We start from the raw sequence: 26,752 nt of genomic DNA on the forward strand, positions 1-26,752 counted from the left end.
CATCTCTTACAGTTACTTAAAAAGGGAGGGAACAGAAAATACTGAACTCTTCCATATTTATCCTCTCTACACAGGATGTACAAGCACTGCCTACATCCTGTGTTACAAAAAAAATCTCAATCTTTGAATATCTACTGGCCCATGAGAAAGAATTAAAGTAACACAGACATTCTGTTCATCATTTAAACTCCAAATCAAATCAGACTGTCTGCAGATTACAATAGATGCATTATTGCAATGAAAATCTCCTAGAAATGCACACAAAATGCATATATGCAATGCATGCTGATTGGCTTCCAAACACCAGCAAGAGTCTAAGTTGCCAACACGACAACATTGTTGACAGGGAATCTACTGACATCAATTATTCACGTTCTGGCAGAAACGGCACAGGGTAGTTTTCTTCATGAAATACATACACCACAAAGAAATTAGGTAAAAAAATCTAAAATTTGCTACAGCACATTTCAAGAACCTGTCAGCCTGTGGGAGATGCTGCTCTGTTTAATACATTCCATGGCAATGGTGCTCGGTATTGTTAGGCTGGAGTGAGACTGCCAGAGTGTCACACAAATGGTCAGACTTGAAAGTTTCCTTAATAAACATGAAAGATAATAAAATAAATAGCATAACTAAATATCAGGCAACAGGTTTAGAAACAGTACATCCTAGGGTAGATTAATTTAAATAAAGAAATAATCCTTAGGAAAAAATATAACCTTACGTTTTTAGATTTAGAACTGAGAGGAAGATGCAATCCTACCCACCTGTCTGGACAGTGTAAAGGAGACAAGTCAAACACAGAGATGGTAGTGGGGATTCTGTTAGATGTAACAATGGAAAAAAAGAGAATGTTTTCCATTATAGGATTGAAGGCTCAGTTTCAAGGAGGAAAGCTTGAGTAGCAAACCAGAGGCAGCTCACCAGCCTTTTATTCAGCAGAAATGGATAACTGAACAGTTCAGGTACAGCTCATGGGATTCAGGTGAAAGTCTGTGCTGCACATTTGACTTTAAATCACAGCTTCTCAGTACCTCATTTCCCTTCAAAAAAGAAAAATACTGCTTGATTTCACAGCAGGCCTGTAAGGATAAATGTAAGACATGGATGAAATGGTAGCTGGGCTACCTAATCATTTAGAATACAATGAAATTGTATTTGTGTGAACATGCAAGCCTGATTTGCCAATAGAACACTGCAAAAGCATGATTCCTAAAAGCTGTCATAGGCAGATCTCCAGCACTCACACAATGAGTGGGCAGAGAAGGGTTTCAGCTATGTTCCATATGGAATGAAGATCAAGACCAGATGCAGCCAAAATGTGAATGGAGGAGCCACACAGGGATGTAGCATCATTTAACTGAGATTACATGGGGCAGTTCCAATGTTACCAGCTCCCCTGCTGCATCCTATTGGTAGAGATTTATAAACAAATATATTAATTGAGCCTTGGAAAAAAATTCCCAGATTCTAAACATTCCAACCTTTAGGAAGGAATAAAGGAGCTAGAGTTGCAGAGCTACAGTCACAGAGATTCAGTTTATAACAATCAGTATGTAATTGTACCACTTGTACCAAATGCAAAAAATAAATCATGAAATGCCAACTACCTCCATGTGGACTTCCATCTTCCAGGCATCTAGATAAGTGCATATATTGCTGTTAATAAACTTTTTGTACTTTTCTCTGCACCAGTATTGTAACGGGTGGAAACTATAAAGTGCAGAGCTCGAAGCATATGGAATTTTCCAGGTCACATGTTAAACCAAGTGCAGGACTGCGCTGGGCAGAGAATACTGAGAGGAAAAAAGCCCTGGATTCTAACCATATGTTTTGAAATAAAACAATATGCTCATTCTGTTATAGCTGAAAACTTTTCTTACTGCTCTACAGTTAGCACCAATGAAAAGGGAAAGTAATCTTGAGGCAGAATTTACTGTCAAGCAGCAAGTAATTACAGCAGAGTAATGAGAACACCCAATGTATATATTGCAAGCATGACACAATACAATATTGACTGATTTATTCCATTTCTATCATTACATTTATTACTCTGGTTAGAGAAGGATAAAAAACCTGACAGGAATTAAAATAAGTGGGGCTTGGATTTTCCTTGTAAGTAATCCATGCTAAGACTTTTGTCTTCCAGAGGATCATGAAAAAAAACTTTTTCTTCTACTAACTGAGCTATGATCAGTAGCAGAGAAGTTGGATTATTCAAGAGCTTAATATTTAATTCTAGCTACAGCAAAGGCTATACACCCAGAAAAGAAAAAAATTGCACACAGAAAATAGGGTAAGGCCAGTGCCTAGAACACACCTTGGACAGGCATCCACAGCTGCATTGTATCAGCCCATCCATGACCCAAAATTCACTGTAGAGGCAACCCCCTTTGCCACTGAGGGAGCTGCACATGTCCCTTCAAAAAACCACCATGTTCCTTTGCTTATTTAAAAACAGCCACTGCCATGAAACAAGTCAGAATTTGTCCAGATTAGAAAGCATCATTAGTTTCTAGCAATTGCAGACAGTCCACAAAATTAATTAATTGTATTCAAATACAAACTTGCCCTTCCTACTAAACTGTGTGTGCTCTTATTAGGGAGGTGATTTAGGTTGCTTTTGACAATCATAAATGCAAACAAGAACAACAATATCAAAAAGAGAATGAGAGATGGACTACAACCCTTTCAGGTCCCAGATTCTATGCTTGATGTGGTATCTGGCATAATTTCTGTAACTTAATATTGGGACTTTTCTGTTGCTACGTTGTCTCTGTTGCTACGTTGTTTATATCACGACTGTAGATTCCCCATATATTCTGCAGTCAAATTTTGCATTGGCTTTTCACAACAGGATCCTAGAATCAACTTTGGTTTAGATGTTTCTCCTTACATTGTACTAATTTATGAGATTGTATTTAGCAACATTTGGAATTTTCATTGAAATTTTCATTTTGAATTCAATGAAAACGCCTACAAGCAAAAGTCAGAATTTGTTTTCATGAAATAAAGCCCATAAGTGTCTTAACAGTATGGGCTCAGGTTATGACAGCAGTGTCCCAAATTACTTGAGAACTAACTTTTCACTCCAGAGGTCAAAGGGTTTTGTGTCTAAACTGGCCATAGCAATGTGTGCATCCCAGGGTCAGAAAGTTTGAAGTCTTTTCTCTCTTCAGGCTCAACCTGGTTTGAAGGAAGGGAAACAACCTTAGAACATAAGTCAAACTGGCTTCATTTTTAGTATTGCAGCACAGAATAAACCATCACTGGAAAGAATTTGACAGAGTCCTTTGAGTTAAAAGAAAGACTTTTTTTTTTAATCTCATACTCTATGTAAAGAAAAAGTCTTCACACTTGTCAAGAGTGTCAAGCTTGATCTGATGCAATAGATAATTTGCTATATGCAGCCTGAAAGCAGCACCCAGACATTGCTTTTTTCAGCAACAAGGGTGTATGGTTTTGGGGACAGAGTTCCAGACTAAAGCTGTGGTCTGCAGCTACAGGCATAAACCTCTGGCTGGAGATTGCAGCATGCTGCAGGTGAGTATTGACGGCCCTGGCTGGCTTTTAGGATGTGACATATCTATGGATCCATTAGATCTCCAAAGCCTTTTAGGCTGGCCTTTGGGTCCCAGTTAGAAAAGTACTTTTTGCAACCACTTTCCTGAGATTTTTTGTGCTACAATTCAAGTCACCTTTGGTCTATAACAGCGAGAAAACCTAGAAACAAATAAAAGCAAAGGGAAAGATCTGCCTAACCTCAGAGCTGAACAAGTAACCTCAAACCTCTGAACTAAGGGATGGTTCATGACTGCAGCAGCTTGCAGGACAGAAGCAAAGCCTACAGAATCTAACTTGTTTTTTACTTCAAAACAGTCTAATGACATGGCAATCAATCCAATGACAGATATCGCACTGTCTCCCTCAGAAAAACATACGATCAGGACGCATCAGAATTTAGCCCTTCATTATCCTTCTGGGCACTAATACCCAACAAAAACCGGCACTTCCCCATCGGCCTCCTCTCTTGTAATTTTGGGGACACTTATCAATGAGGAGACAGAGCCGGTAGAAAGAGACGAGGCGACTGAAGCTCGGGGGAGACGTCCACAAGAAGAGTGACGGAGAAGACAGACGGGAGATGCGATGGCAGCGTACAGGACGCGAACAGGACCGTCATTTCGGGGTTTTTGGCCCGGGAGCCGCGCCGGGCAGCGCGGCCCGTGTCAGGGCGCGGGCAGGAGCCGCTCCCCCGGCGCGCCCCCGCTGCCTCCGCCCCCGGCGCGCCCGGCCCCGCTCCGCCCGCAGCCAATGGCACTCGGCGAGGTGGCCGCATGTGGTGGCGCCGACCCAGCGCCGGCTGCCAGCGCGGAGGAAGGCAGCGGGCTGCGCTCCGCCGGCTCCGGGCACTCCTCCTGCCAGCGGCGGCCCGAGCTGCCCCCCGGCCCCGCCGGTGCCTGCAGCATGGACTCGGACTCCGCCGAGCTCAGCGAGGGCGAGCTGGTCTCGCCCGCAGGTAAGCGACGGCAGCGCTCCGGACGGGCGCCGGGTCCGGGGCGACCGCGCCGAGGAAGGGGTCGGGTCCCTTCTGTTCCCGGCTGCGGGGTCCCTTCCCGTGCCCGGCTGTGGGGTCCCTTCTGTGCCCGGCTGCGGGGTCCGTTCTGTGCCCGGCTGCGGGGTCCCTTCCCGTGCCCGGCTGTGGGGTCCCTTCTGTGCCCGGCTGCGGGGTCCCTTCCCGTGCCCGGCTGTGGGGTCCCTTCTGTGCCCGGCTGCGGGGTCCCTTCCCGTGCCCGGCTGTGGGGTCCCTTCTGTGCCCGGCTGTGGGGTCCCTTCCCGTGCCCGGCTGTGGGGTCCGTTCTGTGCCCGGCTGCGGGGTCCGTTCTGTGCCCGGCTGTGGGGTCCCATCCCGTGCCCGGCTGTGGGGTCCCATCCCGTGCCCGGCTGCGGGGTCCCTCCCCGTTCCCTGCTGTGGGGTCCCATCCCCTTCCCTGCTGCGGGCTCCGTTCCCGTGCCCTGAGGCAGCTCCGGGAGCCCCGGGGCTGAGGGCACAGGGCAGAGCCGACACCGCCCCCGCTCCGGCGGCTCCCGGGGCCGGAGCCCGCGGGCTCGGGGCGCGGCCGCGCTCCGCCGCTGCCCGGGGTGCGGGAGAGCTGCCCGCAGGGGCTGTGGCGTGACAGCGGCTTCAGTCGGGGTGCTGCCGCAAGCCGATGCTTTATACCCAGAGGCTGCAAAGTTTTCGGGGGTTTGGTGGCGGCTCCTCCGCTGTCGCTCCGGGACCACCGCGCCTGGCGCTCGTACAGAACGGGAGACCCCCCTCCGGGGCGGGCACGCAGAGCCCCCGGGCTGCCGGGCTTTTGTTTCCAAGTCTTAACTTGTCACCAGGAACCATGCTGTCTGGTTGCTGCAACCGCATAGTTGTTGGATGAGACAGAAGGAAAAAAAAAATAAAAACCTCTCCTGCCCTTTCTAAACCTTCACGTTCTTGTGTCTTATGCGAAACAAATGGTGGGTGATGCGCCGTAGTCAAAGGCCATCCTGCACACATGGCAAAAACGGGGACCACAAACTTGTGTGAAACACACGGAGGTAGGTTCGCTCTGCCAGCACTGCACGTGGCCCAGGGATGCGCTGTCACCTCACGGCCGCACCTCTGGGTGTCCGACCCTTGGGTCAGCGCTGGTGTCACCCTGCCCGCAGCAGAACGGGGTGTCACACACACAGGACTGGGCTGCAGGGGTGTCACACACACAGGGACAGGACTGGGATGCAGGGGTGTCACACACAGGACTGGGCAGCAGAGGTGTCACACACACAGAGACAGGACTGGGATGCAGGGGTGTCACACACAAGACTGGGATGCAGGGGTGTCACATACACAGGACTGGGCAGCAGAGGTGTCACACACACAATACTGGGCAGCAGAGGTGTAACACACACACAGAGACAGGACTGGGATGCAGGGGTGTCACACACAGGACTGGGCAGCAGAGGTGTCACACACACAGAGACAGGACTGGGATGCAGGGGTGTCACACACACACACACAGAGGACTGATCTGCAGGGATGTCACACGTACAGCTGGCACGTAACAGATGCTGGGCTGTCACTGACACCAGGTGCAGAAAGGAAACTGTTTGACCTCCAGCTTCGCACAGTGGAAGTCACAGACATCTTTCTCTGAAGCCATTTAACTGGCATAAGACGCAAGTTAAGTGCAGTTGGAATGATGCCTGAAATAGTCCCAGTGATCATAATAAATCCAAGTAGAAAGTTGCCATGTTATGTTATTAGATCTTCGAGAAAAATCTTTCCACATAACATTTTGGACATGTACTTCAGCCAAGCTAAAACCCTCCTGCATCCCCAGAAAGAAAGATTTGAACACCAAAAAATGTTCTAACTAAAAAGGCAGAAAAGCACAAAAGATTTTGTGAAATATTTCACCTGTCCTATAAGTACATGAGTGATAAACAACAGTAGGAAGTCATAAATGTGTTGTCTAGTCTCCCAGAAGAACATTTTATAGCATAATCTTAAATCTAATTCAGTTTTAAATACGAGGGATATTTGCTCTTGATATCTTGCTTTGTGTTTTCTTACTTGAGATTTAGAGAATTAAAGACAAGCAACAGGTCACAGAGCTCCTTATATTCACAGAGCTCTGTTAGGCTGAGTTTACTTGCAAGGACCACCAACAGCTACAATTCTTCATCCAAACAAATCTTCCAAGCCATGCACAAAGAGCAAATTGCAAACATTACGTTTATAGATAAATTAATATCATAGAGCTCCTGCCAACAATTTACCCCTGTTCTGAATAGGATTTTTTAAAATAAATTTAAAATAACCATCCTTAGAGATTGCCGTAAGTGCTTTTCATGTCATCACTTGCTAGCTGCCAAGAGTTGATGTTCATCAGTCTCCTTTTCTCTTTTCTCTTCCTTCTTCGTACTATTTAAGAGGAGGAAAAATCTGGTATTTTGGCCATACATGGCAGATGCCTATGCAGTAGAATAAAATGGGAATAGAGAGAAAACGTGGATGTTTTGTCTTATCCAGCTGTATTTTTTTTCTGCACTAAAGAATTACTTGTTCTTTGTAATCGTGCCCCATCATCTTCTGAAAAACAGATATTTTTTTTTTTTTTTCGCTAGGTTTCCTTTGGTCTCTTTTCTGTACTCTGCCATATGTGTGGTGCAGCTCTCTCTGTACGTGGGTGTTCAGTAGTCGGGCTGTCAGTCAGTGCTGCAGGCACAGCAGCGGAGGGGCTGCAGGCTGGGGTGCAGCCTTGCTGGGGGAGCTGCACAGCCCACAGATCCCAGTGACCCACAGGGCAGGCACAGTGCCTTGGGGGGAGATTCGGGGTGAAGTCCTGGCGATGGTTTGATTTTGGGCACTGGTTTTAGCACAGCTAGAACCTTGCCCTGGAACTGACAGCAGCCCCAATGTTCAGCTTGCTCTCCTCATTGCCAGTCCTCACACTTCCCCGGGCTGGCACAGCTCAGGCTCTGAGGCTGTCCGATTGTTTGAGCCCAGTGTGATGCAGCCTGCTTTATCTCCAGGGCTCCACAGTGCTGATGCAACGCAGATGTTTAAAGCATAGCCCGTTTCAAGGGTTGCAGTACTCTCCCAGCCTTTTGTTCTGTCCCCGTGGAGTGGCACTCCTGGGCACTCCTGGGCTCACATGGGTGTGCAGGAGGATACCTAGTGCACCCCCACCATCTGCCACGCACACGTGGCTTCCAAGAACCAGCTGGAATCTTGCTCCAAGATCCCAGCAGCCTCGTTTGCGTTAATAGCCCACTTAAAACTTGAGTCTCAAAGGAGGCAGAAATATTTTTTCTGTATTTATTCTGAACATGTTGTCACAATAGCATCTTCATATTCCTTTGGTGCAAACAAAAAGCCCCTTATATGTGAGGAGTGCAAGATGTTAGCTGTACTTTAAAGCAAACAAACAGCAAAAACCACCACACCTCTAACAACATTCAGCTCTACAGCCTTGGCTCCCACAAGTCTCCCACGCCCATCTATTACTGCTTTGCACTTGAGGTGTCTAGAGGGTCAAAAAGCTTTGATTTTCAAAAAAGATTACTCATGAGACAGACTCCTATTAAGAACATTAAACAGGTCTTCATGGTTCTGAAACAATTAAATATTGTGGTGCAAAAGAAGAAAAGTTACATGCTTACTAGCTAGTGAAATTTCTAGTTTTACTGTAGAGGTGACTAGTCACATTCTTTTTCTTGTCCTACAGAAGGGCTTTTGAGAACAGAACAGATAATCTTAAAATAGAACATTATTCTCGTTTTTAATGTCCACCTATTGAGAGGTTGGGTTTTTAGAAAGCCCTTTTCAATAGAGTAATGGTCTCCTTTTCCTCAGCTCTTTCACAGTCATCCTGCCACATGAAAGAATGATCCTCCATGTCATCTTTCAGAGTAACATTTCACAAAAATCCAGGTCATCACCAGCAGAAATGATTTTGCAGTGGGTTTGGAATTCTGCATATAGGAGAAAAAAGGTGTGAGACCTTCACTTGGTGTGCCTTGTCCTAGGTTCCCTGGCTGAAACAGGCAGGAATTTGGCCACGTAGCTTTTATGTGTACTGATGTAAGCTTTTATACAAGTCACTAAGACACAATATGGATTTTCATGTTTGTTTTAATGGAACTGTTATGCTACACTAGTAACAGATGATATCCAGAGGCTAAATTGCCTGTATGGTCTCTGAAACAATACAGATGATCCTCATGAAGTTTAACATACTGTGGAGAACAAACTGGTGCCGGTCCCTTCTCTGGGTTTCCTTCCACAGAAGTCAAAAGATGTTTGGCCTAGGAAAGGGCAGATTGTACTCCAAGTAGAGCTCTAAACTGGTGACAGGGGTTTTGGTTTCTTTTTTTTTTTTTTTTTGTAAGATTTGACAGTGTGAAGCCTACAACTTTGTATGATGGCAGGGATAACAAAATGAAGAAAAATGAGGGAGCCTGATCATGACTTCAGTACATCTTCAACAGAGTCAAGAACTTACCCTGAAACTCTCAGCACAAAAAATGTTAATGCATTTAAAATTATTTAATAAATTATCTGAGCTTCTCCCTGGACAATAAATATATACTCAGTAAAAAACTCAACAGATTTAAACATTATTTACTGGTGTAAAATGACCTCTGTGAAAATGAATAATTTTTCTAGAGCTGTCGTATTATTTGATTTGCAATGCTTAGCAAGTAATTCTTTCTGAAAATCGTTTTTCATGTTATGTGAACTGACTGTAGTTTTGTGATGTTAATCTTTAAAGCCTGTTACATATTCTAATCACTGTTTTACAGAGTTAAATGCCATTCAAGGGTTAATATATTCTTGTAAATACAAAATTAATTAGAAAATGTAATGAAGACATTTAAGAATTATTATTTGAGGCATCAGTAACATGCTTATGTGATGTATAGTGCAAGTAGGCATTGTTTAACCTTCTGCAGTGTCACACCATTTGAAAAATGTATCTTTTGCCCCAAGGAATACTCGTGTGAAAAAGGAGGAGTCTGGTTTACCAAAGCCTTCTTTTGATTCTACGTAGGAAGCTCCAAATCAGATAAACAATAATACTTATTAGACTTGAGACAAGCCAGAAGTAGTAGATAACATGTTCTAGGTATGAAAACTAGAAAAATACTTAAAAAGCAAAGAATTTTTATGAAGTTCTTTCTAGCAACTGTCTAATAAAGGGCTCTCCCTTCCCTTTCTGCTGGAAAACAAAGCTAATTGAAAAAAAAGATGGACAGACAACAGACATGAACTAACATGCCATGGGACTCGTGCACCAGACTGTTACAGGGCTTTCTGGATCATGCTGCAAAGGCAAGCACAGGTCCAGGTCTCTCTGCCAGGAGAGTGGGCAAGGGATGCTTTGGGATGAGCAGGCAGCAGCAGCCAGAGCAAGGATGTGAGCCAAGAGCCTGCTTGGGTGGATTTTTTCTTTCAGTGTTCCCTCCAGGAATCACTTGGGCTGCTGATTTGCATACAGAGGCCTCATTAGCACAGCAGCTGTCAGTTAGGGAGTCTTGTTCAGCAGGGAAAAAAGTGTAAAACTTAAAGGGAAAAAATTCTAACCATGCTGTAAAGATAGTAAAGACTATAAATAATCCCACTTTTGTCAAATTGACTACACCTTGGACAAACAGTAATTTAGTTGAACAAGTCGATTTGTTCAGGGTTTTGTTCTTAAAATGAAGTGGAAATACAAACTTCATAAAGCACTGGGTGGAAGCCCAAACTCAACTGCTTGTGGAAGATCATGGCCAAACTATTCCCCCACCTGAAATTTTGATGCTGCTAGCAGTCATTGAGCAGGAAGCCTCCACTCTCTCTGATATGTGGCTATGGACAAGGGATATTAAATTCCTAAGTAGGATTATGAAGCAATTGCTGCCACACAGCAATTACTGGCCATTCCTGTCTGCCTTGCCAAAGGTCCGGGATGAGACTGTGTTCTATTTAAAGTGATATTTTGGCCCTAAGAAATGACCTGTACAAAGCAATGAGTGCACTGCCTCAAGAAACTCACACCTCCCCTTTGAAGAAATAAATCCTTTAGCCTTTCATCTCCTCTACAGCAAAGACTAAAAAGTCATGGTGGGAAGAATAAGTCGCCTTATTTAGCTGGTAATAGAACAATCAAGCTATAAATCTCAGTAGAAATTACAAGAGTAGGCCAGATAGATGAGAGAGTTTTCCTGAAGACCTGGCTTGTCTGTGAACCCTTTGGCATTCTACCCACAGCATCAGCGCTGGGGTGACAGGCCCTCCCAGGGAGGTAGGAGAACCCTGTAACTTTCTAAGACACATCACTGTTTTATCTGGTAAACTAAGCAGGAGCTGGCTGTGAGCCCAAGCAGTGGTACACAATCCTCTAAACTGTTTATCTATTAATACACTTCCTGGCACTGTGTCAGCCCGTGCCAGATAGCCTCCCACTAAATGTCATGGCCTGAGGCAGAGGATGACAGTGGCCAGTATGAATTAAACATTTGGAGTGTGGGAAAGAATTCAGCCTGTAACCAGATGGCAGCACAATGCATGGACAAAAGGTTCTGTGCTGGTTTATTTACAGAGACCTGGGCTCAGAGCAGGGCGCAGAGGTTCTTCACTCTTGCTGTGGCATCAGAAGCCACAGCCACCTTTGCTCAAGGCTGTCCAGGCTGTTGGGCTGCCTGGGGACCCTGCTCAGGGCAGCTTCCCTGGGCTGAGACCTGGCTTTGGAGCCTTGCCCAATTAAAAGTGTGTTACTTGCTGTTTGCCTGCAGAAATCTCTCTGCCAGTTACATTATGGGAGGTCATTTCATGGGCTGACAAGTGCAGCTGGAGGAGATTCATGTGAGGCTGAGACTTGCTGCAATAACTATATCTGTATTTACCCAAGCCCCAAACATCATCTTGAGAAGCCAAGCTGAGCTCACACATGGGCTGGTAGCCAGTGAGTTTTTCTGCTCTTTAAGGCAAACATCTTTAACAAAAAAGGCTGAGAAAGAGCAAGAGTCACTTTGATGTCTTTTCAGTGGTCACTGATCCCTCCTTGGTACAGATGCTGGCTTATGTCAGATTTTAGCAGTTGGCTCTGTTCAGCCTTCCTGCAGAGGAACAGACTGACCAGTCCCTCTGTACAGGTGCAGGTTTTGGCTGACATCTCTTGATATAACAACACAAAATAGCATAATCTTCCTGATCTATCTATGAAACAAACACTTCACCATGGAGACATTCTCTTAGCTCTTCTTACTAGTGCTGCCTTAATATGAAAGGTTATCTTCTGAAACACTGATAGTAAAAGTCAGCATAATACCTCACTTATCACCATCTCATTCCTGGCATTAACTGTTTATCCAAGTAATTTGTGTTGCAGGAAAAACTAAATTCTTTCTTTCTCTTTGAAGAAATGTATTAACACTATTATTGTGTTAGTGTTTCCTTTCCAGATAGTTTTCCATTTACTTTTGGAGCCTATAGTTTACATGGTCAAATCACTGACAGATGCAGATCAAACAAATACAAGTTTCTAAGACTTTTCAAAGTTGGGGATATTTTTATTTTTTAAATTAAGATAACCATCTTTCAGATGATTTTTTCAACAAAAGCTCTGTGCCATATAGTGTTATGCCAGGTGAATTTCTGTAGCTTTTGTTTACTTGTATTTAATTTTAGCTTTGTGTTTTTGTGTATCATTTCCCTCTAACTCCCAGAAGTGAGAAGGAAGTAGGCTAAAGGTAACAAGAACGACCTTCATGTTCACTTCAAAGCAAGTTATAGTTGGTACCTCACTATTTTTATACATTATTAATCATCTCCACTGTGAGGAAGAATGTTTACTACTAGATACAAAAGTAATCAGTGCAGTCATTGTGATGCACAGCTACTGGATTCATTAGAAAGTGATAAAGAATTGGTGAGGAAAAATATTGGCTGTAATTACAGGTTTAAGAATGAGATTAAAAGTTCAAGCCTAAGAATATGTAAAAAACCACTTGCACAAACTTCGTTCAGTGCCAGTATGTCCCCTTCATACCCTCTTGGACTAAAAACACCAAGGGTCTGTATAATTAAGACAGGAAGTTTCTTTGCAGTGATTAAACCTCACCTGTATCAGAAACTAGCTTCTGTTGTATGCATCTAGCCTGACCTCAGCTGAGGCTTCTCTGGCTTCTCTCTTACCTGCATTTGTTTTTAAGAGTCTATTTCTATACCACTTCTTAAAGGTCAGTATCAGATTATCCTGCATAAGAAGGAAGGATGTAACACTTTGCATCCTTGGGGCAGATATAGCTGGGAGTTTACTCTTGCCTGCAGTCCTGTCCATTCCTCTCCCCCAAAACAAAACCCCACAGCCAAATGCAAAGCCACAAGAACAGAAAACAACCACTGAAAACCCCCAGACATGTACACTCATCCAAAACAGTCACCACTGGCATTTCTCTGTAGAGCACTTCCCCTAACAGAAATCATACAGAACTGATGGAAAGCCAAGAACAAATTGTCTCAAGGACAGATGAATACCAGTGTTTTCCACAATTCCATGATTTAACTTCGTAGTTTGGATTAAATCAGATGCTGGAGGGCTTAGAGCAGTCCCAATACTTAGCTGTTAATCAGCTGGCATCCCTTCATCCTCCAGGCCAGGATATCTCCCGTAGTTCTGAAGACAAACTGTGAGCTAGAGCTCCTGACTATTGTTCACTTCTGCACAACTTTCTCTTGAACTTGATTTTACTCTGTGCTGGGTGTTTGAAAGCCTGGCTGGGGACAGCCAGAACACAGCCACTTTCAGTGTTATGTTGCTGGTATAAATGGATGTTTCCATTGCATCAGGAAGTGTCACTGCACCCAGGGAGGACAGGCAGAAACTCCCCCTGCTTTGAGCAAAGGCACGTGAAGAGGGCAAGGAAGGTCTAAAGTCTCCTTGCACCCTCACTTTGGCTGCCCCTGCCACCAAAGAGGCTTAGGCCCTTGCAGGAAGGCAGGTACCCAGATTTTGGCTATTTTATCCATCTTCTAACCTCTAGAATACTTCAAAATTCTCTCTTTTCCTATCTCCTCATATCTTACACTAACAGTTTGTGTTTGTTCTCTGCATCTTTCTAGCATTTAACTGATCTCACTTCTCTCAGCCAATATGCTGTTCTCCTGAAGCCTCAGTTCTTCCAGTATTGATCTGATTCTTCTTCCTTAACCCATTTCTTCTCAAATACTCTTGGGTTTATGATTTCTACCACTAAAAAAAGGGAGTAAATGCTGTTGGGTTATATTTCAAGAAAGGGGAAATTGATGGAAGTAAGGTACTGACTTGGCATTGTAATTAAAGGTTCTAGAAACAGGAACTAACCTTCCTCCTCTGGCAAGCGAAAAATACGGACAGTGGGCTTGCAAGTGGGACCAGGAAAGTTAATTTGATTTTGAAATACTGACACAGGTAGATGCAATATTTGCCAGAAAGTGGGAACACAATAGCATCTTCAGAGATAACAAGACCTTCCCAGCTATTTCCAGAATGCATTCCTGAACAAACTCCTGGAAGAAACAGTATATCCTCACCCCATAAGTTCAAATCATTTGGCTTGAGTAGCAGATCCAGGGGACAATTCCATCTGTCACCAGACACAGCAGTCTGTGACTGTCACTTATCAAGGGAGGTCAGAGGAGGACACTGTTTTCTAGTGATACAGCTTAACTACAAGGAATAAAGGAGACCAGAGCCTTGCCATTTTGCACAGTGTTTTGTGGAATCACAGCATGCAGATCTCCCCCACAATGAGGCTACAAATATATATTTATTAAAAAGTGACAATATACTTTTCATTTAAAAAAATATCAGAAGCGAATTCACAGAAATTGCCTCTAGAAAGTAAACAGATCTTTAAACAGCTGTGAAAAAGCAGTGAAGGCAAAAGATGCTTCTGTAAACTGAACTCTTCTTCACTTGGGACAAGAATGTCCCTTTCAATTTTCTTCTGCCAATGAGGCAAGGATGAGAGCAGAGAAGTGCACTGAGGGAGGCTTCAGGGAAAGGGCTGAAGCACAGGAATTGCTGAGTAGGTACAGACTCACCAGAACATTAGCACAGTGCCTACATCCACCCTTCTGCTCTGCTACTGACTAGCCTGAGCTGAATCAAACTAAAATTGACCCCATTTTGCCCTTTGGAGGGTCAGCAGCCACCCTGACACTCAGGTTTCATCTTCCATCATTGAGGAAGAGGAACAAAGTTCCCAGAAACAGGGTCCCCGTTTTCCACCTCAGCATCTCTGTGTGGATTGCTGCCTCTGTCCAGCCCAGCTGGCCTGTCCTTGGTGAGCAGCAGTCCCATGTGTGACCAGCCAGGACACGGCAGGGGTCAGCCCTGCCCAGCAGGCAGGGAGGGCACAGCTCTGCCCTTCCCCACTGGCTGCTGCAGGGCAGCAGGACAATCTCCCACTACAGGATTCTGCAGCCAGAATCCCTCTCAGATTGCCCAGAGCTGTGTCTGCACTTGCCCATCCATCCAGGAGGGGAGGAGGAGGAACAGTTTCTCCTGCACTGTTCGGAGCTCTGTGTATTTACCTTCCCCAGCTGCACCAGGGAAGCTGTGCCTTAGCAACACCGAGTAGTATTGAAGAGACAGGTGACGTGTAGGAAGGGAATTTGGGGTGATGGTGGGGGAGAGATTATTCAATGTTTTCCATATTTTCATATAACAGAATTTAATTTCCTTGAAGTTGCTGCAGTCAATGACAAGCCAAAGTGTGCATGTGAAACACCTCTGGCTGAGCACTGAAATAAAGCATGACTAGGCATACCAAATAACCCATGTAGACTGCAAGGGGTTGTTTAAAAAATAATTATGTACTTGTCACTGAAGAGGCTTTTCTATATTTATAATTCCTTTTTCCTCGTAGCCTCGTCTGATGGAATTCAGATAGCATCCGTGCAATTATGTTAAACAACCAATTCTGGAATACTTCACTTCTTCCCTCTCTTCTATAGGCATTAAAGCAGTAGTTACACTTAATGGGGATTATTTTAGGGACAGTTAAGGCCTATGCTTAGTCACTTCATCGTTGGCTAAAATACAAACTCTGCTCATATGCCATTAAAGAGAGTGAAAACAAATCTTTAAATAAATACTTAGCTTGCTTTTAAAGCAGTGTGGTTTCTTTACCATGATAAAGTGATAAAAATACATATGAGATCATAAAGCTCACAGTAGTTTTGTTGCTGAGGAAGTTTTACAGCTATCTCCTTGAATTCATTTGGTTTGAAACTTGCCTTTGTCTAGCTTTTTTTTTTTTTTTTTTTGAGTTGAAAACATTTCTTATACAATCAGCATATGACTGAATATAACTAATCTTTTTTATACATATGTTAAGTGGACAAAATATATTTTCCTTCAGTAAGGAAATGCTATATATAGAAGAAAAGCTGAAGACTTTCAAGTCACAGACTTCAGTAGGTTTGTTAACACCATCCCCAGGGAGGCAGAAAGACAAACAAAAAAGCAATTTCCTTCACAGGAACATACAGAACATCAGAAACACCTAGTAAAGAGAACAGTGTTGTGCAGAGTGGAAGCCATTTATCCTGTTGGTTCATGTTTTTCACTGAACTAATCATCAGTCCCTGTTACCATCAATGGGAGGTGCATACTCGTAAGTAGGTGACGCTGAGTTTTAAATCTTTTTAACAAATGTCATAAACCTGAACAAGCCAGAGAAGGTGTAGCCTCCACAACTCTGAGATGCACAGTGTGGAATAACAGCTCTGGGGAAGAAGGAATGCTCCAGGGCATTACTGTGCCATCAGAATCACAGAGCCAGTGGGGACAGAGCAGTCTCTGCCCTCCAGAGCTGCCCCAGGGGCACCATGGCCATGAAACTGCATCCCTAGGGGGACATAGTGCTGCTCTGCTCCAGGGGAAAAACCTGCATCCAGCCAGACCTTCTGCAGCTTCTTCTCAGACCATGAGGGTGGCAGGCCTGGATTTGGGTAGAAGTTGGACTAGATGCTCTTACTTGATTTTTTCCTTCTCTCTTTGTTGTTATTTTTTTAGCAGATACACCAACAAAAGAGTTAATATGAACACTAACACACAAAATTGGTATTTAAAGTTACTTTCACGTGGGCTCACAGACACACAGCTTTCACAGTGACAAGGGGGAACCAGAAGCTTGTCTATAGGAAATAAAAATTAATCTTGGGACAGTGCTGCCTGAGCCATTGAATGCAGGGCACTGATTCTGCAGTCGCACAGTTATTTAGGTAGAGCAGACATCACAGAGGAAATGTTAGACGGCTGCACTGGAAGGGTTTAGGGAGGAGATGAGGATGTGCATGGATATGTCAGATTTCAACAGATGGAATGCTGATCTGGGGTTTATGTAATTCAGAGCTGTTCTAACAAAGTACTTGGGGACAGACATGCAGAGAGTAACAGAGAATAGCAGTATTTAAGAAGTTTTGCCATGTTTTCACATGCTCATTTGGAAAAAAAGATGCAAAGAAAATATCCATATAAGTTAAAAAAAAAAAAAAAAAAAAAAAAAAAAAAAAAAAAAGAAAGAAAAAGAAAACAGAAAAGAATCCCCCAAACAAAACCAAGAACTACAGTGTCAGGAATTGTTTCTTTGTGCGTCATCCCAATTAGGTTTGTGCACAAGTAACACTGTTTTCATATTAAACAGTGTTTAATATTAAAATATTAGTAATTAATTATTAATTAATATTAGCTCATTGTAAAAGGCATCTGTAATCTGCATATCTTTCACATTGCACATTTAGATTTCTGTTAAATAACACCTTCCTGAATTTCAAAGCAAACCAAACTGGAAATTTAAGGACACTGTAAAGATACTGGGCTAATTTCTTTGTGCAACGTCCCATATGATAACTTTTAAAAATCTAGTGGATAAAGTACTGGGCTGACAGCAGGATCTTAATGACAGCCTTAAGCAAGTTTTTCAGTCGCATCTATTTCTCCTCCCATTCCTGGTCTTCTTTGTCTGTTTTTACCTTCACTATTTTTAGGTGAGGAGCAATTTGAAGTTATCTTGTGTTACTTTGGTTTGCTTTTCCCTTTAATGTATTCTCAGTGAAATGAGAAAAGCCATTCTCCTAAAGAGAATTTACCAGAAAGGGGTTGGCAGAATTAACCTGCTGATGACTGCTGGTATATTCTTTGATACGAGTCTTTGTAGGGTGGGATCAAGCACAAGGAAAGATCCTGATCAAGTGCTTGGACACAGGATTTCTTCCATGGTGTAACACTACATCATCCAGGAGAAACCTACTGTAAGTCACAGTGAAAAGTATTCCCACCCCACACAGAGTCACTAATTTCTTTACAGCCCAAGTCTCAGCTCTTGCACATAAAGGAGTTTGTGTGTTATTCACATATATAACCCACCTACACAATAATCTTCTAAAGAGGTGCTTGCTGCCAAGCTCGCTTGTGTGCAGGCCAAGGAATATGGACATTTTCCAGTCCTGTCTGTTCAGACTTCCCTGCAGGAAGCTGGCTTCCCAGGGTGTGAATTTGTGCTCTAAAGCCATCTGCCCTACCCTTCTTCATCTCAGGCAGTGCCTTAGTGGAAGAAACAATAAATCCTGTTCAAAGGTGACAAAGTCTGGTAACCTGGCACTAACCCCCAAGTTCTACAAAGCCAGTTGAAACCTGGCCTGAAGTACAACTAACTCCAAAATCAGGTCCAGCCAAAACACAGCTTTTCATTAACAGAGCTCTGACAGTCACCTTGCCTGTAGAAACACAGGTTGGAGACTCGCTAGTAAACAGCTGTAGTGGATAATGTTATTTTCATTCTCTCACTTCTCAATGTCAGTTTATTTAATCTAGAAAATAAATCATGGCAAGACAACATTTTCCACACTCAAACATACTGGAAGAATGCTGAACCCTGGTAATGCACAGAGGGATCAGTGTCCACTGGAGAGACAACAAGGGGCTCTCAGCACATTTGCAGCCAGGGAGATTCAGCCTGACACCAAGAAAACAAGAGTTACAAGCACTGAGAAAGAACTTTGGTCTTTAGGAGCAGATCAGACAACTATCTCTTCTGGCCTGCTAGCCTTATCTCAGAGAAAGGAATGGATTAAATGACGGATGTAAAGTTTTTTTTCCTTCAACCCCAGGTTTCTATGGCACTAAAACAATACAGAGCAGTTCAAAGCTTAGCTGGGCAAGGTAAACAACCATTTTTTACACCAAACATGACTCACTTTCCCTGTGAACAGACATAACTTATGCAAAACTCAGTCCTTAACTCCATCTCATTTTAACACTGATAGTCTCTTAGATGAAGCCTCCAATTGTTCTGGAGGGTATCATTTCTTCAGTTAATACCTTTGTAGATTGCCTCATCCTAACATCAGCCAAAGAGCCCTTGCTAGCTGCACCTCATTCACTGATCAGTTACCTAATCATGACATTACAGGTGATTTTTAACACAAACATTGCTTTCTAAGGTGTAAATGCAGACAGTTCAGTTGCAGAGACTCATAAAGACAGCTGAAAAAAATTTAAAGAACATCCTTGAATATTCTTGTCCTCCAGTCTTCAGCAAGCCAAAACCCCACAGATTTCATTAAGCCATGAGATACCACTTGTGTGTGTGCCATGCTCTCAGATCACTTACACAATCCATTCTCATCTCCCCAGATTCACCTCAGATTGATTCCTCCCAGCATCACCTCGGGTTCTGCGGATCCCTGATTGCTCCAGCAGGCACTGTCCTGCAGAGTGGGTTGGCCTCATCTCTCTGGAGGCCAGTGTTCCTCCAGGAGCCAGGTGCAGCCACCTTCTGTGCCAGCTGGCTTTGAAACCAGAAAAAGAGTCAGTCCAGATCATCAGCAGATTGTACCTGGTGCTCTGTCAATAATATTTATACTTCCATACCCTATAGCCACTCTTAACACCTCATGGCAAGCTTCCCCCTCTTAATTAATAGTAAAATAGATCACCCATCGGTATTTGTAGATGCAACTTGACTAATGCCTACTAGGAGCACTTGGTGTATAGAAGTTACACCTGGAAAAAAAGGAAGGTGGATTTTCATTTTCCCAGCCTACAAACTGATACATTGATTTACAGCTCAACAGTGCAGTGAGGCCAGGAGACAAATTAATACCAAGTGTTGGTGCTGAGGAGCAGACACACTTTCTGTCAAACCGGACAATGTAATTTTTATACATTTAACATGGGGTTTTTATTTTAATCTTGTTATAACAAAGCTATATATAGCAGGAAAAAAAGAGCCTTACTAAAGTAGAACTGTTCCTGAAGTGACCTAAGATAGACTAAACAGACCATCTGTCTTAGGAGTCTGATTTTTAACCAGAAATAAAAAGGAATGTTAGAATCTGTGAGTTATAGTTAGCCTTAGTCCTTTTTTCATAGTGCTCTAACTTTCCCCTGGAAAAATGTAAACAGACTGAAAGAGGGGGAGGGAAAAAAAAGGGTTTTCTAAAGTTTTATTGCCTAGAGGGAAAACAAGGGGAAAAGTAATTTTTCCTCTCAGGGAGGGAGCTACAAAGTCTCTCTGAGCTATACAAGAAAAGCACATCAGAGCAAATTACTGAAGTGCAATGCATGAACAAGACTACTGTAACAAAGTGATTGGCATCATGTTCAGCTATGCTGCTGCCAGGAATAAACTTATCAAGCCTCAATGATATTCATTTGAATATTAAAGGAGATACACATTCATTTCTCTTTTAGATGAAATTAAAATACCTCAGCAGAAAGCAGCTAAAACTGTAATAGAACAGTATTCCCAAGGACCATGTAAACTTACACTACAAGAAAATACCCTTTCTGTGAACTCCTCTTGAGCATTTAGAATGTACTTATTTATACTGATTAATCCAATAGTTTCCTCTCTTTGTTTCAGATTACTGATGAATATCTCTGCTTTTAAAAAAAGCAACAGATCAACCAACAACAACAAAAAAAGCCAAAACCAAACACACACAAAAAAACCCCACACAACCTAAACAAGCAAAAATCCAAACATTGCCAAACTAGCTTTACTTTTAAAGTCAGAGAGTGAAGAGGTGTCCTTTAAACCCATAGTCAGACAGTCTGGTGGAGGTGTTACCACACATAATCCCAGTGGAGTTGACTCCTTGGTTCTTGCAGGACTTTGCCAAATGCCTTGCCAGACACCACTATGAAGGTGTGACTAAAGAATTGTAACGTCACATTTTTACATTTAACCTCTTTCAGCAAAAACCATGAAAATCTTATACAAGTACTTGGATCCAGTCTCAGTTCCATGAGATAATGAAATCAAACTACAGCAGCCATGCAGACAACCCCAGGTTCCACCTGTACCTGCTGCCAGAGCAACAACAAGGACCACAAAGTCTTCCCTGTGCAGCCCTGGTGGCACTGTGACAAAGCCACCATCTCTCACAGAGGTTTTGCCAGCAGGCCCCAAGTGCTGCTGGACAGAGCAGTCCCCAGGTGGGACAAGGCTCCTTCCAGCCCAGCACACGATGTTTTATAGCAGCAAAACCCCAGACAAAAACAATTTTTCAATATTTTTGAAAAGTATTGACAGAATTGTCTTGCGGTACTAAGTTGGTTAATACATAAAATAAGTATCTTCAGATCAGAGTAAGGCAGTAGTAAGGCAGTTTAAATGCTTAAAATACCTTATTAGGATTATGAGGAAAAACATAATTACCAATTTGCTACTAATAAAATAGATTTTTGTTTATTGTATAACACTTAAGCAAGGCCTAACCTTGCAGCTTTAGTTTGGTAGAACTCCCATTAAGTAAGGAATTAGTGCTAGACATAAGTCATCACATGGGAAGAGTGCAGGAAATATTTTTCTAATTAAGCCTTACGAGTTGTTTTGGAGTAGCTAGCAGGTATCATCAGCTCTGGGGAAGTCAAATGCTTAAGTGTTATCATGGGCTATGAAAATCACACTGTCAAGAGCCTGCAAGGCACATAGCACTGAAGTAGGGAAATAAAAATTTAAAACTGATTTACTGTCCCACTTGTAGGTTAGTCTAGGTGGAAGTTCTCAATCTGGAAATGATGTTATTTGGGTCTCTGTCTCACATCCTTTACCATATCTTTCATGGTTGCTAAGAAACAGCAGCATTACAGCAGAGTAATCATTCGTACTTCAGTCTAAATTGTGGTTAATGAGCTGATGTGTGAAGTGGGATCCCTACCAGGAGAAGAAAGAGATCCCGTTTATGTTTAAAAGCACAAACCAACACAACTGACAAGCTGAGGATTCATTCTCAATCAAAATAGTCAAATGGTAAAAAAGCTTTGGAAAGTTTACATTTCCTGGGGAGATTTGTAATACATGGGTGGAATAAGGCATGATGATTAGCTGTGTCCCAAAATCTGTCCTTCAACAGGCCTTAATGAACATTCTCAGCTTGAGTGTGAAATTTGATGGGTACAAAACCAAAGATGATGTGATTGGATAAATGAAAAGGAGTTTGTTTTCTGACATGGATAATGTCTACAGCAGGGCAAGGTTAACAGCTTAGGAGAAGGTGGGAAGTAAAAGATGCTACTGGAATTTTTTAGAAGATTTGACGGTATAATTTTATGTGGCAGTTATTTGGGACTGAAAATGTTTAGGACACACAAAAATAGCTGATTATCCTTGTCTTCTAGTTCTCATTTACCCAAACAAGGGTAAACATCATGGTCTTGAACAGAAATAAGTCTTGGCTGTGTCATTTGCCAGGGAATTTTCTAATTAGTGCCTTTGTTGTACATAGCTGTAGTCAAACAGTCTTGTCATTTGATTTCCAAAGAGGAGTGAAAATTTAGTATTTCATTAGGAAAGAACAATGAACAAGTGCCTGATATTTGAAGCTCAGGGCAGCAAATTTGAGGTAGCAGTGATATTGTTTTTTAACTAAGTCAAGTAAGAGAATTTTAAATACCTTGGAAACTGATTTCTGTGAAAGCATTTCTTTTTCTTTGTACAATTTTAGATAGTATAAAATTTTCTTAAGTTCTGCTTGGAGAGGAAAAGACTATTTTGCTTCAGTGTCTTTTCCTATTTCTTTTCCAAATATGGATGTTATGGAGAGACATTTCTAAGACAAGTGCAATGAACTCCTCAGTTCTTACTGAGCAGAGACTCTGACAGACTATCTAGATGCTAAGTGTTAGCATTAATAACCATCTCAATCTATGCTGTTAGCCTTCATTTCAGTAGTTATTTTTAAGAGCCAAAATGCTTTGTGTGATGGTTTATTAAGCAGGATAAACACGGGAAACAAAAAGATAGTTGTGTTCATTATGCTTTGAGAGCTTTCAAATTACAAAAATGTAGAAAATATGCTTTAGATCTTCATATGTTAAAAATGTCTATTTGTGTGTGTGTTGCTATTTCCAGACTAGGATTCAAAAGTTATTACTTTGATTGTCGCTAAAGCTTCTATTTTCCTTCCTCTCCCTGATGGTAGAAAGATTCATACATCTTGTAAGAAAGCAATGTTTATTTCATTTTACTACTGATTGGGATGTCAGAGGCCTTTTAAGATGTATTGTAAATAAATAGTTTGAGTGAGGCCACATTGGCTGTGCTCCAGAGGAGAAGCTATGGTAATTTTTGGAGCAGCCCAGTGCTATTTTGGACATGGGCTGGACAAGCAGCTGTTGTAACTGGGGCAGAAAGAGGTTAAAGCAAGGTTGGATGCAGCCTGACCCAGGAGAGGAGGATCCACTGTGCAGCCAGGAGCACATAATGAAATGAATGAACTGAGCAGAAATGGGGGTGGAAGTGGGACAAAACTTCCCTTTCTCCCACTCCTTCATCTGTTAATCCCAGCTCAGACTGTGAAATTCATATGGGTAAAAAAGACACCAATGAGATACACTTGAGTAAATCTTACATTCTAAATTCTAAAAATACATTCTAAAGAATGTATCTTGCTAAGGGCTTGTGTTGGTCTTCAGCAATTTGAAGAGCTCTGCAGGGATTCTTTATATATCCTGTTGCCCTCAGATAATCCAGTATTAAGAAAATCTTCAATTCTAGCAGTGAAAAATCATCTGTGGTGGATTGTGGCTGGTAAGAGTTTGACAGAAGCTTGCTGGCTTGTGAGAATACAGTTTTCAGAAGCACAATGGATATTCCACAAAAATCTGTTTAAGGCCATTGTGTTTAAAGTACTTCATTACTCTTTGAATGTCATTGTGATAATGTAGTGAGGTGTGTAACTCAGTGGGACGGTGAGTTTTGTTGCTGATTCCCAAATCCAATGCATAATTTGTTTGTAAGGGATGTTACTTGAGGGACTGACAGCCCTACCTGGGCAGAGCAGAGTGGCTTTACATTTTTTTTTATGTGGGTCTAGTCTGTGAATAAAAATAACCATGAGTTGGAGTAGCTCAACTTCAATGAGGACAAACTCACCCACAGTCTTGTGAGTGCTCTTTGGCTGATGCCTCACAGACCATCTCTCTTCTGGCTTTGCTCCTCAGGACTGCACTCCCCTGGGGTGCCTGGTGTTCTGGCTGTGCAATTTAAAAGAAAACCAGGGATATTCTGCACATGGTCAGGAACCCTACTCAGGGCACATCACTCACTACCTGAATTCTGTCAGCAGAAGACATTCTCAGCAAGAACTGCCATTGTATGGTCTCCCACACAGAGATGGTTGCAGCATCAGTGTAGGTGGTACTTCTGTGCCCAGAGCACTTAGGGTCCTGAAACCAACCCAAAGAAATCTTTACTGGAAACAGTAGACAGGTCTGGAAGTGCCAATCCCTTAATGGCCATGCAGCATGGCAGGGCCATTCCACTCTGTGGGAAGGAGAGGGTGTGTCAAGCCCTGCTCTACCTGCAGGATTGCTGCACGTTGTTTCCGGGATGCTCTTGGAAAGGCTGGTGGAGATGCAGACATGTGACAAACAGGTTTGGCTTCCCAAATCCTCTGGCTGAAGCCCCTGTGTATGGCATGGGCAGCAATAGCCAGCGCTGCAGCATCTGAAGTGTCACAGCAGAGAGGGAGGAGCTGGCAGGACCTACAGACACTGGGCAAGGACTGCATTCCTGCATTCTCACTGGCAGGCTCTGGCACAGCTCTGTGCTCCAGTGTTTCAGCTTTCAAAGGAAGCTTTTGGAAAAAGGCTGTGGAACAGCCACTCAGTTTCCACTCGACAGAAAGCAGCACTTCAGCCCCACTAACTGTAGATTCTTTTTAGAGAACAACCCTAGAAATGAATCAGTAAAAGGCACAGCACAAAATAGGCTGCTGTTTGAACTGTTTCAACTGCAGAATGCACTTGTGTTGGGCTATTTCTGTCTTCCTCATCCAAGAATAATTTCCATCATTTTAGATCATTTTTCCAAGTTACACAAGCTGGTTTCATTTTCCAGTACTAATCGAGGAGAAACCTTTACTTAAATCTTGTAAATGATCATGGGTGAGTAGAAGAACCTGTAACAGAGCTAAATAAATATGCCAGATACCCAAACGTGTTTGTTATCTACTCCAAAGCTCTGAAAAAAAATAAACAATTCTGATTAGATCTTTCAGTGGCAAACTTCCAATCCCAGCAATAAAGGCAGCCCTATGTACTCTGGAGCTGACATATTTTCTTCAACATAGAACAAAGTGAACTCTGCAGCAACGATGACTATAGCCAGCTATGGAAAGGAATAAGCACTCCCAAGGAATAAGCACTCAATAGTCTACTGCAGTGTTTTCATTGTTCTATTTAATTTTGCAGATTACGTAACATTTTTCAGTTCAGAGTGCTTACAGTGAATTTAGGCTTATAAAGACTTGACTGCGTTTTCATAATTTCCTTTTTCTCAGGTATCTTGGGAAAAGTTCACGGGCTGCTGTAGTCTGGGTATATCCTCCAGGTCTAAAGTCTGGGACTCAGCCTAGATATAAAGATGTAACTTGCTATAATATGCTTCACCCAGGAAATAAACCGGGGGAGAATTGGGGGATTTTCTCTCTATTCAAGAGCTGGTACCAGTGTGATACCACACGTGAGTAGTGGTGCATGACTCCCTGTAAACATCTGAGCTTCAGCCAATGTAAGGAGGAAAGGGAGTACATTAGGACTTAGTGATTTGTTGTTGTTCACCATTTCTCTTTTTAATTAATTTGTTCTTTATTTCCCTGCTAATAAGTTAGACACCGTGGTCTTTCATCTGTCTCTTTGTATAACCTGCACGGCACAGGCACAGCCATGGAAGTCAGTGCTTTCAGCTCTGCACTCTTTACTCAGGTTTTCTAACACAGTCCTTATCAAAGATTGAACATTACAAATATAAATAAGCTATCAGAAGTTACAAGCTTTGAAGCTTTGTATAACAGCTGGTTCTAAATAAAAGCAAGGACTGAAGCACCAGCAGCAGCAGCACTTATATGGACAAGAAAGACACCTTTCATGTAGTGAGTACCTGCAGAGACTCCTGCTGCTCACCAGCACATGAAAGGAGACCAAAGAGGAGACGTGTGAGACTCCATTGCATGAGGTTAATACATTGTCTCTTTGAATCATGAAAAAACAGAAGCAAGAACACAGGACATTGAGAAGTTAAAAAACAAAAACAAAACCACAAACAACTCAGCTGATTTAATTGGAAAGCATCACTTGGCTGGCTTCTTTAGTAATTGCTGGAAGCCATCCCAACTCTTTATATATTTAGAAGTGATACAATTCAACTCATAAATATTTTTTTAATAAGCGACAGTGCTCCCAAAGGATGTGATTTAACCCTTCAATATGTATGAGAAATAGGGTCATTCCTTTCATATTTCAGACATTTAGAACATTTTATGATAACAATAATTTTTCTGTTGTATATTTTAGAAGTAGGATATCACAATAAAAGCATTTGTTGTCCTATGAAATGACAAAGGCTTTGGACAGCAGGTAACAATAACAACTGAAACAATAATAACATGCTGAAACAATTAGTATTACCTGTCCTATGGTGTCACAGAGATGAAATTATCCTTAGGGAGATCTACATAAGTGTATGCAAAATTAGATTTGATTAAAACATAGTCATTGCACTGCAAAATCTAGTGATGCTGTCTTGTCATTGAGAATGAAAAAATTCCTGGAAAAAAGAAGTATGTGTGTAACATATCTATGCATATATATATATATACACACATTTACCGGGGGTTTGGGTTTGTTTTGAAGGTTTTATCCAGGATTTTTTTTTCCAAAAGGACACCAAATCT

The 26,752-nt window shown here is 42.5% G+C and overlaps 1 protein-coding gene across 1 annotated transcript in view; it reads left to right on the forward strand.

Annotated features, from left to right (window-relative positions):
- The first annotated feature begins 4,358 nt into the window (after positions 1-4,358).
- Positions 4,359-26,752, forward strand: part of TNFAIP8L3 (TNF alpha induced protein 8 like 3) — a 43,862-nt gene continuing 21,468 nt past the window's right edge. Inside the window, exon 1 of the mRNA XM_066328435.1 lies at positions 4,359-4,519. Coding sequence (XP_066184532.1) covers positions 4,468-4,519 — 52 coding nt within the window. The 5' untranslated portion in view covers positions 4,359-4,467. The remainder of the gene's footprint in view (positions 4,520-26,752) is intronic.

This window comes from Sylvia atricapilla, chromosome 13 (genome assembly GCF_009819655.1).
Source record: "Sylvia atricapilla isolate bSylAtr1 chromosome 13, bSylAtr1.pri, whole genome shotgun sequence".
Classification (NCBI taxonomy): Eukaryota; Metazoa; Chordata; class Aves; order Passeriformes; family Sylviidae; genus Sylvia; species Sylvia atricapilla.